Consider the following 18,902-nt stretch of genomic DNA (forward strand, 5'->3'; position numbering starts at 1 on the left):
TATATATTCTTCTTCTTCTCATGCCGTAACATTTTGAGGAAATATAACTCATGCTGTAACATTTTGAGGAAATAAAACGTGCTTATATATTCTTCGTCTTCTCATTTTTACTAAGTTCCTTTGTTTTGTACTTGACGAGTATAAAAAGGGTTAGGACAACATATAATTTCACTTGCAAGGACTATAGTTGGTAAATTCCCAGTTTACCACATGGCACGGTATCATTCTCCAATACAATTATCTGGTGATTGGTGAAGTATCACAAATGCTGTTTGTCTGCTTGATGACGGACGTTTTCTTTTGGAGAGGCTACAAAGTCTTTTTTCGGTAGTTGTTTGGTTACCGTTGGAATGCTAGCTTTGATCTTGTGTGCTGTTTGGTTCCACAGCAGGTAACGCAAACGAAAATAATTTAAGCCTGCAAACGTTACCGGCCGCAGATACAAATGAACTAATTTGATTACATTTGCGTTACTGTGCACGTTACCAAACAGCACCTTGGTGTACAACAAGTTTTGTAACCTCCCTAATAACGAAGAGAGAAGAGAGAAAGGTGCTCTCAAGCAGCAGCTGACTGCTGTTGGGCTTATTAACACAATCGAACACGCGTTGCAGCAAGCTACGACACTCGCCGCCGGTGCACAAACTGATGAGCAGAAAACATGCAAACCAAAGGTACCAATGTTGAGAGCTACACGACGCTGATGGAGAAGGGGAACGAGACGAGGTACAGGAAGATGTAAATCAAGATGCACACCCGGTCCTCGATGTTCACCAGAAAGCAGGCGTCTCTGGTGGCTGGTGCAGCAGGATTGCCGACGTGAGCTTTCAAGTTCTGGCAGGCCGTGCAAAGAGCTTCTGAATTGGGGATTCAGAAAATTGTTCTGGCAACTGATGCGACTTCAGTAGTTCAAGCATTGACCTCTACAATCGCTGATCCTAGCTCAGCTTGTGGTTTGATCTGGGAACTCAAGGATGCATTAACTTTTAATTTTGTGTCAAAAATTGTAGCATATAACTCTCGGTCATGTAACTCAGTAGCGCATGCTTTAGCGAGTTTAGGTGCTAGTCTTGATTCAGACATGAACTCGATCAGGGATTCTATCCCGGCTTGTATCCAGATGTTGGTTGCCAATGATTTGGCACCGGTTGATGAGTAATGGAGTCTGCTTGCATGTAAAAAAAAAGTTCTGGATTGGCCTGCCCAACTCTCAAGGAATTCGATCAGAATATCAGATATCCCATTTGGAATTTCAGACATCAATATTAGTCAGCTACCAATGGCCAAAAAAGAGCAATCGAGATGAACACAAAAGAGCCTCTCTCTCTTTTTTCCCTTCTTGTTTACCAAGCGTTTGCTTGGAGCGTGGTCTCAGCAGTATTTCACAATAACAAAAAAGGGGAGGCAACAAATGCAGATCAACAAGGCTGCTGAACTACATCGCAGTAAGGTTGGTCAAAATGAGAATCGGTGGCAGGTATTTACACCGTGTTCGCCTCGGAGTCCCTGACCTTACTTATCACAGTGGCTGTACCATGATAGAATGTGAAGGTCAACGTATGCAGTTAGGGTACCGGATTTTCGGATGCCCTGACCTTATCACCGTGGCTATACCATGATAGAATGCGATGTCCAAGGTCTGCAGTCAGGTATCAGAGGTTCGGATGTTTTTGGAGAACTTGGTACAGTCAAATGGTCCAACATCTTGCGCTTTCCGTTTAACCTGCAGTGATTTGCAATGAAAAGCTGTTACATTATACACTGAATGAATGTTTCGTAAGGAAGTCATTCATCGGTTGAGCTAATTTTGTTCTTGGTTAGGTGACCTTCGCATCTATCAATCTATTCAAATAGTTTCAGATTACTGTGAATACAAATTGTCGACTTTAACATGAGAATTTTTTGTTGGTATAAATGTACTGCACATGAAACATCATGGCTTACTGAACAATGAAGTTCCACTCCTGTGTTTTGAGAAACTATATTTCAAATTTGAAATTTTGCAAGAGCATTACCGGCGACCAAGGACTGGGTTCTGGAGCTGTTTTGTCAGGAGGAGAATTTTGCACAGCACCAGTCTTTTGTTCCAAAACTTCCTGACAAGAATGTATCACACTCAGCTCAGTGACAAAAAAAGGAATTTGCAAGCTGCTAAATGCTACCACTAGTATTCTATGCTCAGCTAGTCAGTTGCTGGGAAAAATATAAGACTGAATGATCTGTACAGTTAGATTTATCGATTCAGTTAAAAAAAAGGGCGTACCTAGTGCAGAGAGCTCCCGCTCTGTGCGGGGTCTAGGGAAGGGTGTCAGTGGCAAGCCTTATCCTCGCTCGTGCAATGCGAGGAGACCACGACTCGAACCCGGGACCTTCCGGTCACAGGCGGTAAGACTCTACCGCTTGCACCAGGCCCGCCCTTCATTTATTGATTTAGTTACTTGTTCCTAAATATTATGGCTCATTGCCATGGACTGCTAGTAACCATATAATGCAGCAAAACCCAGGAAATATGGAAAGCCTTTTGCTAGTACCAGGAGAATGGATTAGTGGCATGCAGCCAAATATAAAAAGCAAAGGCCAAAAATTGGAAAGCTGACTTGTGCTGCCTGTACTAAAGGATTGTAAAGAAATTAGCATGGTAGCAAGTTATGAAAATAAAGGGGAAAAAGAACCCATAGACTACACTTGTTAACAAGTCACAATAGCATGTACTTTACTACTTCTATTAGGTAGCTAGGTATGCAGACCTGCCCACGAGCCTCCATTACAGCAAGCCATTCTTCTGTAAATGGTACCAGGTTCTTCAGATGATCTTTAAGGATTGTATTTGCTGGTGATAAGTCTGGTGCCTTGTTCTTTCTGTAAAAGATGAGAATGAAACATTATAAATGCAGTTGCAAGTCAACTGAATGTATGCAGTCAAATATTAAACAGACATACTCTATATGTGGTGCATCCTGTATAGCTGACAATCTGTCTGTGTCAAGCACCATTTTTTCTTCAATATTTGGTTCTACTAATAAAGCATGCCGTCTTTCCACACAAGGTGTAAAAGCTTCCAATTTCATAGGAGAACAATCTGTGGTCCTATAAATGTGAATACGCCCACACCTCACATCTAACAAAGGAGTTGCCTTTACATCTAATGTACTGTTTGTTTCAAGCTCCATTTCACCTTCAGTATTTGGTTCTTCTGACAAAGCTGGTTTAGTTTCATCACACAAAGAATCATTCAAATCTGAATGACTGTCAGCTAGGGTTGGCGTTTCATCTCTTAAACTGCCACAATGTGGCAACTGATCTGCACATATTGTAGATGATGATTCCATTAGCATAGGACATTCAATATTCTGGTGATCAAAGGAATAAAATCCTTGCAACAAATCAAGAGTTGGAGTGCAACTGCTACCTTTCAACAAAGAAGCTCCAAGTGCAGTCTCTCCAACATTAGAGTTTTCCAAGTCAATTGCTGCACTGGAATCACTGTCTGACTTGACTTGACAACTAAGCTCACTAGAGGAGCATACTTCAGAAGAAATGCAAGAGGGTGACAATTTACTCCCTACAATAGGTTTGGTTGAGGAATAACTGGCTTGAAGAGGGAACGAATCCTCAACAGGTTCAATGGTTGAGGAACAAATAGCTTCAAGAGAGTCGGAATTATCAAGAGGTTCAATCTCTCTGATACCGCCCCTTCCTTCTACATGCAATGTCTCATTGTACACAACTGGCAGTGGCACACTATTTCCGGCATCATCATTCTTTTCTAAATTCATTGGCTGTGGAGTAGTAGTAGCTCCAGTTCCTGCCAATGAGAAATCAGACTTTGGCCTTGCTTGATTATTTACATTTCCAGGTTTTTCTATGTATGTAGTAATAACTTTTGACAACGATTCCTTTTCTGGAATCACCAAAGATTTGAGATTGCTCTCTCTAGTCACAGGTGGCACAAGATTGGAAGCAGCAGTGCAATTGGTTGACAGCTGCTTTGTTAGGTGGGGTCTGCTTTCCTCAGACTGCCTGTATCTGGGTGGTTTATCAAGCGCTGAAGTATTTGAAGAGAAGCACCTCCCCACGTTTCTTTTAGCTGCATCACCGTGTGACACAAGCGCTTTTTCCTGAACAGATCAGTCAATCAATCATATTTGACAAATGAACCCTCACAGGAAAATATAAAACAAAACACAAGTGTAAAACCAACAGACTCAAAGTTACAGAATAAGATATTACGAATAAAAAATACACCAAGAATAGTGCAAGAGTGAGCATGATAGGCCATAGGGCGCATGGATTTACATATATTGATCCCCTAGGGACTCTGTTTCCTATAGTGATACAAGATTACAACAAATGAACAGATTGATATGAACTAATGAAAGAGTCCCAACAACTATATCTGGAGAGGGTAGAAAGGAAAGCAATCTTAGGTACCTAATAGGCTAATATACAATATGTTGACAAATACAAAACAGTTTTTCAGGTAACTTTCATATCATACTATGTGTTTGCACAATTAATCAACTATGCATAACTATGTAACATTCAATAATTAAATCTCCACATGTACCAGGCCTCATATTTTCCCATACATTTGATAAGAACTTAGCCCAGAATCACACATTTGTTTATTTCTCAAATTTGCTATCAAGCCAGCTTATCATTATATTTTTTAGAAAATAGGAAATGCACCAATGCATTACACCACAACAAATAAGGCAATGTTCTAAAAATGGAAGGACAAAATAGACTACCTGATTGAAAAAACCAACTGAAGGTGAAGGCATTCGAAGTGCTGATGGCTTAGCAAATTTTGACGCAGTGCTATCAAAGGGGCTGGATGGACTAATTTGTGGGTGTGGTGGAATTTTTTTGCATTTCACAGAAGCACTGGCTTCTTCACGTACTCCAGTAACAGCAGGCACCTGCAAAAGAAAACAGTTTGTTTAGGAACACTATTAAATATTGATTGACAAAAGATGCAGGCAGATTGGACAAGTGGGGATGCAGACCATATCAGTTATGATGAATTGAATATATAACTCACCGCATCCTTCTCTATGCTAGGTCCAGAAGATACAGAATTGATCTTCAATCTAGTAGGCAATCCAGTTACTCTGTGAACTAGCTCAGCTTTAACTGAAAAAATAGCAGTATATTGCATCAGACAGCTAGTAACAACACATGAGTGCTAAGAGCTAAGTCAAATAAACATACTTTATCACTGGGAAATCCTGCATGGTCTGGTAAAATAGAATTCCAGAGTTCGCCAGAAACCCAGTTTCTTTAGGGCATATACAAAGATTACCTGGAGCTATTTTTTTGTGTGATTCCAAACTGTTTGTCGCAGATGAAGTACTTCTTGGAACCTTAGGAAGAGAAGGTCGTGATTGCTTTGGTATTCTTGACATCTGAGCTGTAGAAGCAGATGAGTTTGGTACTTTCTTCTGTGTATATCTAAGTTAAGACTAACAACATTTGTAGTGATGAATGAATACTTAAACTTGTGGCAACGTATGGACAAATAAGTCAACCCTACAGTTATCAAGGGAAAAACACTAAGGCCTGCTCAACCCTGCCTAAAACTTCGTTAGGATATATAGATCCTGCTGGTACTCTTGGTGAGCATATTTGGATGCTTCTTGCAGAGCTTCTGTTTTGTGTTACCTGCAATTGGTTGGGCAGAAAACAGCAATGTTATTGGATGATTGTAAGTGCTACAAACATAACAAGTAAACTGTGTCTTTAAAAGAAACAGGTAAAGAATGTGTTGAGTGATGAACTGACAGCAGGTTCTTTCTGTTTGTCCCTCTGAGGAGTTTTTGCTGAAGAAAACAATTTCCTTCCCTGGCTTTCTGCCCTGTGATATCTTGCAGGCAATTTTCCATGTGAATTCTCTGCAGCTTCCTTCCGTACATATGTGTTACCATATCTCCCTGACTGACACGATGGGGACATTATACTACTGACCCCTGAGCCAGGGCTCCTATTTGCCATCGGTTGGGAGCAAGTAAGCACAGAAAGCTCCGAATTATCCAAAACACCTACAAAGTTCATTGATGTTACTATTAAACCAGATCCAGGACAAACCAAAGCGCAGAGTTGACGAAGAAGAACCATACCTTCTTCAGTGAAAAAAGCAGGGTTCCAGGCAATGCTTTTCCTCAAGTTGAAACCTGCAGTCTTCTTCTTCCACCTTGTAGAGGCAGACCCTTCTTTAGGCAAGGTTGCAAAATCCAAGGGAGCATCTCCATCTTGAGAAATATTCTCTTTGTTGCCTGTGTTTATGTGTGGCAATAATGAATATATATTTAAGATTAGGATGGTATCCCTGAGTTCATGGTATAAAGTGGGCACAACCTAATGAACTGAACTTTGTAAGTTAGCAAGCATGGGCCTGTGGGAGCAGGAGAGCACTGCATCTAAAAGTATGCGAAACCGTGTTTTTCGCACTATAACAGTAGCAAGGAAGCACACTGGCACAGACCTAAACAAGGTCAAGCGCATTGGACTGGATTAGCCACTGACGCAGAACCGAAGTGCCAGGCATCTTGTGAATCCCAGCGAGTAAACCAGAGACCACAAGTCACTAGGGCCCCGTTTGTTTCCGCTTATAAGCGGCTTGTCGGTGGAAATAAGCGAGAATCCCGCCAAACGCTTTGCTTATTTCCACCGATTCTCGCTTACGTGGTAAGCCGCTTCAGAAATTTGAACTGCGAGAAGCGAGAAGCGAGAAAATCTTCGCTTAGATTATAATTCAAGCGTGGCCAGGAGAAGTGGAAACAAACGGGCCCTAGACCCGAAGAAATTAAGCGCCATCCATGCAAAGAAATGTAACAACTACTGGGGCTGGAGCAGGAAAACCCTAGCAAATTTGGGGTACAGAAGCGAAGACAGAGAGATTGGTGGAGAAAGAGCGCCTCACCGGATCCGGCAGGCACGGAGGGAATGCGGCGCGGCGACGCCATGCGCGTATCTGAGGCCCCGTTTGAGATTTTGGGATCCGGAGGACGGAGGAGGTAGGGGAGAGGGAGACGGTGCTATGGGCCCCGAGAGGCCAAGACGGGTTTGGTTTGAATCGTTTGAAACGGAAACGCGAGGCAGCGGGAGCTGCGGGATTTGATTTTTTTTATCCCTCATCACGTGACGTTTGGATCATTGGATTTGGATGCCAATGCCATACGGATTTGGGAATTTGAAAAACTAGACCAGTATAGATGAATATACTCCACGCGTTGCCGCGGGACGTTTGTGTCATTCTCCATCCTAAATTATAAAACATTTGATTTTTTTTACCTAAATTTAACCACTCGTCTTATTTAAAAAATTTATGCAAATATAGTCAAATTTAAATTATTCTTGAAGAATTTTTATTAATAAAGCAAATCACAACAAAAGAAGTGATATTTTGTATAAATTTTTAAATAAGACGAGTGGTCAAACTTATGATAAAAAAAGTCAAACGTTTTAAAATTTGAGATGAAGTACACTGCTTCAGGGCATTTCTTCATTGCATGGATCACAGGTATAAAAGGAACGTGAAAAAAATGAAATAGCATAAATCTATTGCTAGTAAGATGGAATTCTACTCCTAAAAACAGATAGAATTATAATAAGTATATAGAAATATTTAATGATATGTTGTACATATGATGGATGGTGGCATCATTACGAGAACACCATGTGAGGACCCTTCCTCATACTCCTTCTGTCGAAGAAAGAATGCAAATACGAGTTACATGCCAATAAAAATAGTTTATGTTTGATCAAACTGCTAGTAAATACTATTTATATTTATAGCTTCAGATTAATTTATTATAAAATACATTTTATAATTAATCTAATGGTATTTATTTGATATTATAAATATCGATATTTTTTAATTTATAATTAATCAAACTTAAAATACTAAACCATGACACTGTGCTAGAATTATATTCTTTTCTGGACGTAGGAAGTCTCTCTGGTCACATATTCTTTATCATGAATCATGTGACGTAGTACAAAGATGATTCATTGATTCAACCTTTTCAGAGACTGGGTCTACAGACCCGGACGGAGACATAGCGAACACGTCTTCCTCCTCGAAAGCGCCGGTCCAGATCCAGTCGGCCCCCTCTCTCCCGCCTCCGGCGAGCTCGCGGGAGAAGGCTAGGAGTAGGGGGGGGGGGGGGGGGGCTTCTAGTATCGTTCTTCTTCTCAACAGATCTCTTCAACATCCCAATTCCCGCCTTCACCGCCTCCGTCGAGATATGCTCCCGTTCGATCCATGTCCTTCGCCGCTCGCATCCATCACCATACAGCAGCCTCCGGTCCTCGTGCTAAACTTGAGAGTCTTGACCAATTCGAAACATTGTTTGGTGTAGTTGAAATAACGGAATTAGAACTTGTTTAGTCGAGTAACGGAAACTCAATCAAACTCATAATTGTCTCAATGGAATCTTTTCCTTCTTTTTTTCTGAATATTCAGTTAAGACCATTCCAAGGCTCCTTTTCGCCATGCATAAACTAAACCAACAACTAGGATAAGCACAAAAATGAAAGCTTCGATAAAAACGGACACCCAATACGTCGAAACTCATTGCCCAAGGGTTCCTCTTCTGGTGTTGGTTCGTCGACTCCGCCTCCACCTGGGATCCTGGTTTGAGTTTCCTCTCCAAACTCCAGCGACGACTTCAATAGCATCCTTCGGTCATCGCCGCGCTACTCCACCGATGGCTCAACCGACCCACCTTTAACCGGCGCTTTGCGCGATCAATCCATCTGGGTGCATGCGTCCTTGACGCCCCTGCGGCCCCCGCCGGTGGACTTGTCTTCCCCATCGTTGTCGATTTTGCAGCCTTCTCATCCAGCTACAGGACTTTGATGTATTTTGGTCTTCTACGGAGGACCTTCTTGTAAAATGACTACTGTGATAATATAATATATCTTTATTGTTGTAAAAAAAAGATGATTCATTGATTCCAGCACATCCCTGCCCTCGCGGCCAGTGGCACTACCGCCTATGCCAACGGCGTTCCTCGCTAGCCTGCCACTCCATTTGCCAAACCTGTCGCCCTGAATGTGCATCCCATCCTTGAGCACATCCCTGCAAAACCGTTCGTCAATTGGAGCAAGGATGCAGGAGATATAGACGCCGCCGTGCTCACTGTTGTTGCTGTCCTCCACGTCCAGTAGCGCTGCCGCCGACGGTAACAACGTTCCCCGACAATCCGTCACTCCGTTTGCCATGCCTGTCATCAAGAAAGTGCATCATAACCTTGGACACGCTCCTACAAACCAGTTCGGCCATTGGATTCATTGTGCTTGAGATATGGACGTCACTCTGCTCACTGCTGATGCTAGCCACGTATTCAGCCTCGTCGCCACCAGTGGCATCCGCGTTCTCCGGTGATCAGAGCCTCGAGTTGTCAAACCCTTTCACCACAACGTGCAACTCATCCTTGGACACATGTATGCAAGTTGGATCAGCCATAGGATTTGCGACGCAAAAGATATCATTGTCGCTGTGCTCAGTGCTCCTGCTGTGAGGACTAATGACAGCCGTGCAGTGCTGCCTTGTGCTCGCGTTCCCGGTAATCTGGCACTCCAATCATCAATCCATTTTATCACAAAGTAGTAAATACCCATGCACATGTACCTATGAAGTGGTTTGGCCATTGTTTCCGATGCACCATAGATATTCATGTCATCCTGCTCCCGCTGCGCTCACAGCCGCCCAGTCCTGTTTTGCGCCTGCGTTCCCCGGTGATATAACTATCCAATCACCATGCCCTTTGGTAGGCATATATATACACTAATCTTGCACACGTTTTGCCAGAGATATCAATGTTATCATGCTCGCTGCCCTCCGGCTTGCGTGTCCAGAATACACTGATGTTCCAATCACGTTTTCCATCCAACCATTGATGTTATCATGCACCGTTTTGCATGTGAGGTCTTGTTTAGTTGGGCGAAATTTGGAAATTTGGCTACTGTAGCATTTTCGTTTTTATTTGGCAATTAGTATTCAATCATGGACTAATTAGGCTCAAAACGTTCGTCTCGCGATTTCCAACCAAACTGTGCAATTAGTTTTTTTTATCTATATTTAATGCTTCATACAGTATCACAAAATTCGATGTGATAAATACTGTAGCACTTTTTGAAAAAAGTTTTTGGAACTAAACAAGGCTTGAATGCATACAATAGTTGAAGACGACCTTGTAATCTGTGCTACGCATTGGGGTTGCAGAACCCCGTTGTTTGATGATCACTGTGCTTGTTGCTCAGGGCCTGTTTAGTTCCATCCCAAAACACCAAATTTTTTAAGATTTTTCGTCACATCGAATCTTTGGACGCATGCATGAAGTATTAAATATAAATAAAAAATAAAACTAATTACATAGTTTAGACGAAATCTACGAGACGAATCTTTTAAGCCTAATTAGACTATGATTAGATACTAATTACCAAATAACAACGAAAACACTACAGTGCCTATTTTACCAAAAATTTTGGAACTAAACTGACCCTCACTTCTCGGTCGACCGACACCTTCAACGCATGCCTTAAAAATCTATTTATGAGGTATCCTCCTCTGTCCATCCCTTACAATGTTGATATGTGAGTTGTGCGTGATTTTTTTTTTGTAGATCTAGATAATCTCTAGCTTCCAGGATCTGTCGGGTTTTCTCGGCCATTCCTTTAATCATGGTAACTAAATCTCTTAATTATCAGTAGAAAAATCATATCTAACCCTATATTTATAGTTGAGAGAATTCCTTATTTGACACTGGGAAAATGAGTCGTTTCTTTCTTGGCCCTGAAATTTTCTTCGTTACCTATTTGACACTCACTTCAACTTTCATCCCTAATTTGACACTACCGTCAAATCCGTTAGCTAACGGTGTTAAGTGGATGTTAAAAAGACGTTTTTGCCCCTAGAAAAAAAGCGGCGAAGCAAATTTGAGAGAGAAAAAAACCGCGCCTTTTTTTGCAGCTGGGCGCATGCATCAGAGGCGGGCGCAAGTTTTTTTTCCTCTCAAATTTGCTTCGCCGTTTTTTTTCTAGGGGCAAAAACGTCTTTTAACAGCCAGTTAACACCGTTAGCTAACGGATTTGACGGTAGTGTCAAATTAGGGATGAAAGTTGAAGTGAGTGTCAAATAGGGAACGAAGAAAATTTCAGGGCCAAGAAAGGAATGACTCATTTTCCCAGTGTCAAATAGTTTACTAAAGTGTCTAGCTTTTGAAATTTTAGCCAAACATTCCTAATTATGAAGACTTTATCTGAGGCTTGGATGCTATCTGTCAGCAATCTATTGTTTGTATCCTAATCTATTCTAAAGAGAATCAATTATTACATGTTCGGACTGGAATAATGGTTGCTTCAGAAGATCATTCGTGCGTTATTATGATATCTAGTGATTTTATTGAAAATCGTGGTGGACTTAAAATTAAGAATGTTGGTGTTATTGAATTTTTTATGGTACTGTACACCAACTTGATTGGAGCAGATGTAATACTAGAAAGAAAATAACTGTTATTGGTATTTTTTTATACTCTCGTTGTGAGATTATGAAGTTCAGTGCCAATGAAGATATGGAAGGCCAAAAAGTATTTACTATTGGCTATAACTATAATATACCAAATAGAAGATATATATCAGGAAACATTGTATGGTTAGTATCTAAACTTTTCTAAGTATATTTTATTTTTACTTTGGGCTGTTACCTGGTATTGAAATTATCTTATATTGAATTAACATAGTGGAGCTGATATAATAAACAAAGACGCTAATTAATTCGTACATCAATTCTCAACTGGTAAACATGAACATCAAGGATCAACTGTGTTTAATGAAGCAGGGCAGCTTGTTGGGATGAATGTTTTCTATACAAGATCTAAAGATATAGATTATTCCAAAGAACAATGAATCCGCCATAAGTGGCTTGCTTTTTGCCTTGGACTTGCAAACAATAAACTGCAGACTTCAATATATTTGTTTTAAGGCTGAAGATAAGGTAAAATTTCTTTATTTCCAATGAACATGTATATTGATTTTTTCCATTGGTTATAATACATACGAGACCTTTTATAATGGTTGGGGATGCTTCTCAATGCCTCTAGATGCCTCTACAAAATAGTCATTTTAGTTGATTTTATTTGTCCAAGGGTAATATGGTCATTGCACTGCCCTCCCACTCCCACACCCTTGCCGCGCACCACCCTAGACCCCACGTCGAAGCGCTCATCTCCCCCAAACCACACGCACCTCACGCGACGCAAGGCTGCTCTCTCCCTCGCCCTAGCCGCCGCCGCCCTCGCACGGCGTCGCGCCGACCACCCTGCCCTCTCCCTCACTCGTCGCGGCTGTCGTCCTACTCTCGCCCTTGCTCCTCGCCCCGCCGCCAAATGTCGTCGCCTTGCCCTCGCCCCCCTCGGCCGCCATACGACCTCCCGACCGACGCTGGTGTCGAAGGCGCATCCAGCTTCAGCACCAACCCAACCATCGCCACTACCGTCGGGAACGACGGTGAGGAGCCCAAGATCCGGAAGGCGCGCCCCAGCTTCGTTGACACCATGTACGCGCACCTGCCTTCTTCCGATTCCATCGCTGATGACCACTAGGTATGCCCTCCTAGCCCTAGCTAGCTCTATCCTTCTTGCCTTCCCTTCCTGCTGTGCCCAAACCCTAGTTACAAGTTGTAGCTATCTAACCTCGGTTCTGTCAGTGTTAATTCATGATTCTCAAAGTCTAGATGACGTGCTGCTGCTGTAGTTATTGTTTTCAGTTACCAATTTGTTATTAGTGTTGTATGGGGCTGCAACCTGAGAGAATGACAGAGATATGACTTTTAGTAGTGTGTAATCCACTTGAAGTGCTGGACTTTCAGTAGTGTTCAACTCAGGAAGATGTTGATATTGTACTGAGATAGCACCTGCAATTTTGTCATTAGAAAATGATTTTGGAAACTTGAGATGATGATCCTTTTAGTTCACTCATCATTGACCTGAGTTGATGACCTGCACTTGGAAGTCATAGCTATATGTTCTATGACTGTTATTCCAGATGAATGAAACATGTCATATGTGCTGGATGTGATTCCATTTGAGGGTGTAGATCGCTTTTGTATGCCAAATGAATGTGGACATACCATATGTTTCATATCCACCATGTCTTTCTTCAATTTTTCTTATTTGTTCTGTGGAATTTAAATTTGTTTAATGTTGTTGATGGATGCAGGAGGAAATGCAGGATCTTGATTCTTTGCTGGAGTACAATAAAATTGTTAGGAAGATGTTTGCTAATGAAGAAGAAGGAATTTAGTTTTATAACAAATACAGTTATGATAAAGGATTTAGTGTGAGGAGAAGCTATTGTCAGTGGGACAATGGACACAATGAGATGTGTCGCGTGCCTAAACACACCACGACAGCTTCAAGATCTTTTTAATGGTCGAGTGACACGGAACACCCCATGTGGCAAACCAACATGTGTAACTTCCAACATCATGCCCAAATAACGAGATTATTATGCTTACAAGAAATTACATGATTAACATATGTATATAATCATTATTATCCCTTTTAGGCTCGTCTCTTCGATAACTCTCTCAGATCCTTATCGGAATTAACTGTAGCTCATCTTGGATTCGCCCAATCCAAGGTCTACTATGCAGCGGTGAACAGAACGCTACTTCACATCCACCGGACAACAACACCTGCAAAACAACTTAACGGCAGCACCGTGAGTACATTGCGTACTTGCAGGACTTAATTCCAACATATAGTATTTGGTGACGCATAAGGGAGTTATTGGGTATTTGTATAAGTGCGGAAAGCAATGATGTTCATTAGGAGTGTGACATGCTATGCTCAACATAGAAGTAAAGGTATTCATCATTATATCAAGTACTTATAATCCATTATTCATGCTACCATGGGTATAGAAAGAAAGAAAAACCAAATAGTTCCGTCCTGAAGGACTCCAGGCTTTCAAGACTCTGCAGAGGTGTACAACTGTACCCACACGGAAGAATGGGACTAACCTCCATACCTTGTGCATGGGATAAGGGTTGCCTCACATCTCCCAACCTTTCCCTAATCCGGCCCGAGTGTCCTACGAAAGGTTCAAGCGGTTGCTAGGACATTCCCGACCGACGCCAATCCCCTTGCCAGTTTCACGGATAAACCGATCGCAACTAGTTACTTGGCTTGTGGACCCCATCTGCGACATGTGGTCTGTATGGGTGGTTACTCAGACTTACGTATCCAATACACGGTCCTTACTGCTCCACGAGCTACATCCCCCGAGATTCCACACTCACGACGACCTATCCCTCGCATAAGCAATATCTAGGTTATCATCAAGATTACCATATTAGAGATATTAGTCCTTAGCTAGATTAGTTAGGTAAGTCAAGTTGTACCCTCATTGGTTTTAGTAGTTAATTATCCAGGGGCAACATCCTACATGCACGAGTATGAGTTTCCTTCTCATGCTCGACTTCTATCATTGCCCAAGCAACTAAGAAATAAGCATTAAGCGTTCCCATTCCTGTTGTTTAGATGAGAGGCTTCTACATATTATTAAGCTACTCTAGGTGTAGTATAAGAGTGATCATTATCCAAGTCTACATGGAATTCATGACTCATAATGCAACTTGATAAGTATCCAAAGTAGGGTTTATAATAGTGGGGTGCCTGCCTGGGTTTTGCCGCTCGAACGAAGTCAAAGTTGTAGACGACAACTCTCACATGTTCCTTACGCTACTCGGCTCCTGAAAGAGAACAAGGATCGAGACTGAGGACGACCGAGGAGGACTTAGGAACATACCTCAATTTAGAGCTAGGGATAGATGCTTACCTATGGCTCTACTATTGCCCTTGTGGAAGCTATGCTTAACCTAGTGCTGTTAACTCCTTGGGTAAGAAGGCTGGGTAATCTGGCACTCTCTGTATGCTATCGAACACTCTGTCCTAGCTGACGGACACTCTGTTGTACCAAGTACTAAGGTGGGTTATCTTTGCTCAGGCTATCGGATACTCCGTGGGAAACACATATACTTCGGTAGGTTTGGGACTTAGGCATATCTAGGGTTCTCTGTTCACATCGGATAGTCTGGTCAGTTGACGGACACTCCGGTGGGAACTAGGTTCTCTCGGGTTGCTGGGTTACTGTTCTCTATAATTCGGCGGATGCTCCATCGTGGGTGATGGACACTCCGCTGTGTCACTCAGAATGGAAATTAGACTGTTGTGGCTAGACTCGGGATTAGCGGATACTCTGTTCTAGTGTCAGACATTTTGTTAGTTGGGTGACAGAACCTATGCTCTTGGGTGGTCTTGGGATTCAAGCCTAGAGTGCTCAACTATGATCTATGCATGTGCATGGTATTCCTAGGATAGCTTAGGTAGTTCACTAGGCTCAAGGTAGCTAGGGTTAGAGCTTGTTTTACTAAGTGTGGCTAGGGCTTTAGGATCAAACTTAGAGATACAAGAACTCAAGGATAAACCATGAGATTGGGGTAGAACCTTGACTCTAAGATCTGAGAGCTTCCATAGCAAAAGGTTGAGGATCCAAGCTTCCTTCACTCACACATTCCTCATTCGAACTTGGCTTCGCTCCATGTGAACTTCCTCTTGCATCATACCAAGAGATGGATCAAAGGATTACCCAAGAAATGGAGATGATTCTTCTCAAGCTTACCATGAAGGGGTTTTCCTCTCCTTCATCTTCTCCAATCTTTCCCCTCTCTTGCTTCTAGGGTTCTTGCTTGTTCTTGAGTGAGTTAGAGAGAGAGAGAGTGTGTTGCAAATGGGAGGATGAGTGAGAGAGTGAGGCCTCATCTGAGATATATCCATTCCTATTTCATGCTGACATGTGGGTCCCATTCCTCAAGTGGCAAACAACTCATTTCCTAATTTCTGTTGCTACTTCGTGCTCTATCGGACGGTCCGATAAGCTAACGGACTATCCGGTAGTCTCTACCTTTGCTGAATCGACTAAGTCATTGGGTGGTTGGTCATTGGTGGCCAATGCTTGCTCCTAGGTAGTCCTTGGGGTTAAATTGATGTTGATAATATCAATAGAATGAACTCTTAAATTATTTTGGTCCTTTTCCTTCATTGCTCTGGGTGTAAGCCTGACCATGGCTATCTGGGCCTGCATTGGGCATTTTTGCGTCTTGTCTGGCTAGCGTAATTTGTTAAATAGGCTTCGGGTGATTTAGAAGGTGACTTCCTAGATAGTCGAACATGACTGTTTAGGGTGTACTGAGTTTGGGTCGTTACAAGATGATTGTTGGTATTTATTAACACAAATAGAATATAAAGGATTCTGCAAGCACACAGAAAACCATTATAACATTTTACTGGGAGTATTCCAGGCATCGTTATTTATATTTTACCACAGGAAAACAATAGAGTAAAGATTTATTAGATAACAAAAGAATGTCTACTAATTAACATACCAGCATAGCTAAAGTAGGGGTGAATGTAATGATACGAATAAAGCATAATGACACTCAAGGGATAGATCACTAAGATAATGTAAACTAGTCAACTCGGAAGAACAACGGGTGAGGTAGATTTCTATGATATTCTTATTACATGGTCAAAGTATATATACACCCAACTATAGCTAAGACTAACTCTACTCTTGTGCACTTCGGGATGTCGCTTGGACAGTGGAGCATCCATAATAGATAACTCTACTGACGCGACTACAGTCCTATAATTTAAAAACCTGCTCAATTCGGTATGGACTACAAAGGATAAACGGGGCTATCACCTTCCGCTCCTACCACATAACCAGAGAACATGGTGTACTCATAGGTAGAGCATCATATAAACACCATTCTTACACGTGGCTCAGCTACTTAACCCAATCATGGTAAACTAGTAGGCTAAGCGCTCTATGAACAAGTACAAAAAAGTAATGATAACCTCAACTAAGCAAGATACATATTTAAAGTAAGCATAGCCATGTAGATAGGAAAATGATAAATTAATAATAAGTCTTACAAGATGTAGAAGTGAAGATACAAGGCTTTGCCGAGCCTCCAAGACTAGATTTGGAACTTGAGCATGAGCCCAACTTGACCCTCACTACCGAGCTACTAATCTACTACATTAGAGAGTTCTAGACCTAATCCTCCTGGTGTGTGTTGATCTGAATGAGAGATATGAATTAGGGTTTCCAAGATGACTCTAGGAAGGGGGTAAGGCTGCTATATATAGGCCGAGGTGGAGTAAGGGGCAAGAAATCGCCACGTCATCGATCCGCATCAACTCCCTCTATCACTGTTGGATAAACCGACCTTGATCAACGGCGGAGATGGACTCTCAAAGGCGGTGGGAATCGACGTAGAAAGGAGACAGGTGGGGCTAGCCGGCCTATCTATGTGATAGGTAGGCCCCACCCTTCGGTGGAAGCTTCTAGACTCTGTCTTGAGTTGTTTTCCACGAGTTTCGCGAGCCAAATCTCTTTCTAATGTCAGTTTGCTTGTTTAGAGAGTATAACGGTGGTCCCAGGGGCTATTTTCTGGATAAATCCTCCTGCATTCACATATTCACTAAAGCTCATAGAATTCATTAGTTTAAACCCCTATTCCTATGTTTGATGATGAAATTAAGTACATATGCAGGATATGTTGACAATTTATGATTGACATTAACAACCGTCAACAAGTTCCCCCACACTTACCCTTTGCTAGTCCCTGAGCAAAGTTAAACTTGAACAATGAATCAGGAGTTGCTACAATGCTTTCATGCCTCAAAAGTACACAAGTGTTCAATCAAAAATTCTCCTCTAGATTAGAATAAACTGATCTGACTTTCAAACTTACGATATTACTTTCAACCATGGGGCTTCTTAGCCTTCACTTGGGTCTTGAGTAATTGAAAGATAGAACATTCAAGTCAAGCACTATGTCTTAAGTTATTTGTTCCACCATTGTTCTAGAGTTTTCTTATAAGTTTTTAAAATAAAACTATGAGATTCCATTATATGACACTCTAAAGTCTCTCAATATATGTGGTATTTATAGATCCTCACCAAGGCATAATTTGTTGTTGCTTTTTTTCTTTCCTACCACTAAGGCTTATGTGGAGTTCATAGGTAGAGAGAAAGCTTAAGCATACTTGCAATGCATATGTTGTAAAGTTAAACAACGGATCCAAAGAGAGTTGAGTCATACAATCAAACCAAGATGTGCATGTGTGTGGATATATGGTGGATATATAAATGGTGGCTAAACTAATTCTACTATGCTCCTTGAAAACATATCTCTCTTTTGAAACTTGGAAATATTTTTACAAGAGAACATGAGCTATCTTATTTATCTTTTTTTTCTAGGCGGGCATCTGAGTACCCATTGTTGTAGATATCTTGGATACTTATCCATTTTTTCTCAACTATCTTTTTTTATGAATAGCTTTTGCATAGCCCATACCTCTTCTTTGCAATAAAACTTTTGAGAGATAGCAACAAGAACTTTGGAGCACTTATTTGGTGGATGGAAAAACCTATCAAGCATATTTTTTGGTGTTCACTCCTAGTGTAGGAGTAAAACATTTTTAGATGAATCTAGATGGAAGGCATGTTTTTGCGCCTACCCCCAATGTAGGAGTAGTGCATATATGGATGGAGTGTACGTGATCTTGATTTTAAGAGCATGAAAAACCTCTCATAAGGGTCAACAAAGCTTGACAAAACTCAATGCAAAATAAGCAGCATATATGTGAAAGTTTTCCTAGCCTAAATAATATGTATGGCTCTAGTGGAAATTCAAGCTTTGTCATACAGGAACTCATCATGTAGTATTTTTATGTTTTTCAAAACAAATCTCTAGAACTTTAGTGTCACTTGGAACAAGATAAACAATAGCTCAGACCTTCTCATATCATATCCGTCAATTA

General features: G+C 41.5%; 1 protein-coding gene across 1 annotated transcript; it reads right to left on the bottom strand.

Moving 5' to 3' along the window:
* Nucleotides 1-1,311: 1,311 nt before the first annotated feature.
* On the bottom strand, nucleotides 1,312-7,049 carry LOC136463769 (uncharacterized). Its single transcript, XM_066462746.1, has 12 exons — nucleotides 6,923-7,049; nucleotides 6,120-6,275; nucleotides 5,785-6,041; nucleotides 5,596-5,664; nucleotides 5,306-5,447; nucleotides 5,045-5,136; nucleotides 4,752-4,922; nucleotides 3,410-4,118; nucleotides 2,941-3,301; nucleotides 2,748-2,859; nucleotides 2,016-2,096; nucleotides 1,312-1,723 (listed from the first exon to the last, which is right to left on the bottom strand). The coding sequence occupies exons 1-12, from the start codon at nucleotides 6,963-6,965 to the stop codon at nucleotides 1,646-1,648; spliced, it is 2,271 nt and encodes a 756-aa protein (XP_066318843.1). The 5' UTR covers nucleotides 6,966-7,049; the 3' UTR covers nucleotides 1,312-1,645.
* Between the last annotated feature and the right edge of the window lie 11,853 nt (nucleotides 7,050-18,902).

The sequence above is a fragment of the Miscanthus floridulus genome, chromosome 7 (genome assembly GCF_019320115.1).
Source record: "Miscanthus floridulus cultivar M001 chromosome 7, ASM1932011v1, whole genome shotgun sequence".
Lineage (NCBI taxonomy): Eukaryota > Viridiplantae > Streptophyta > Magnoliopsida > Poales > Poaceae > Miscanthus > Miscanthus floridulus.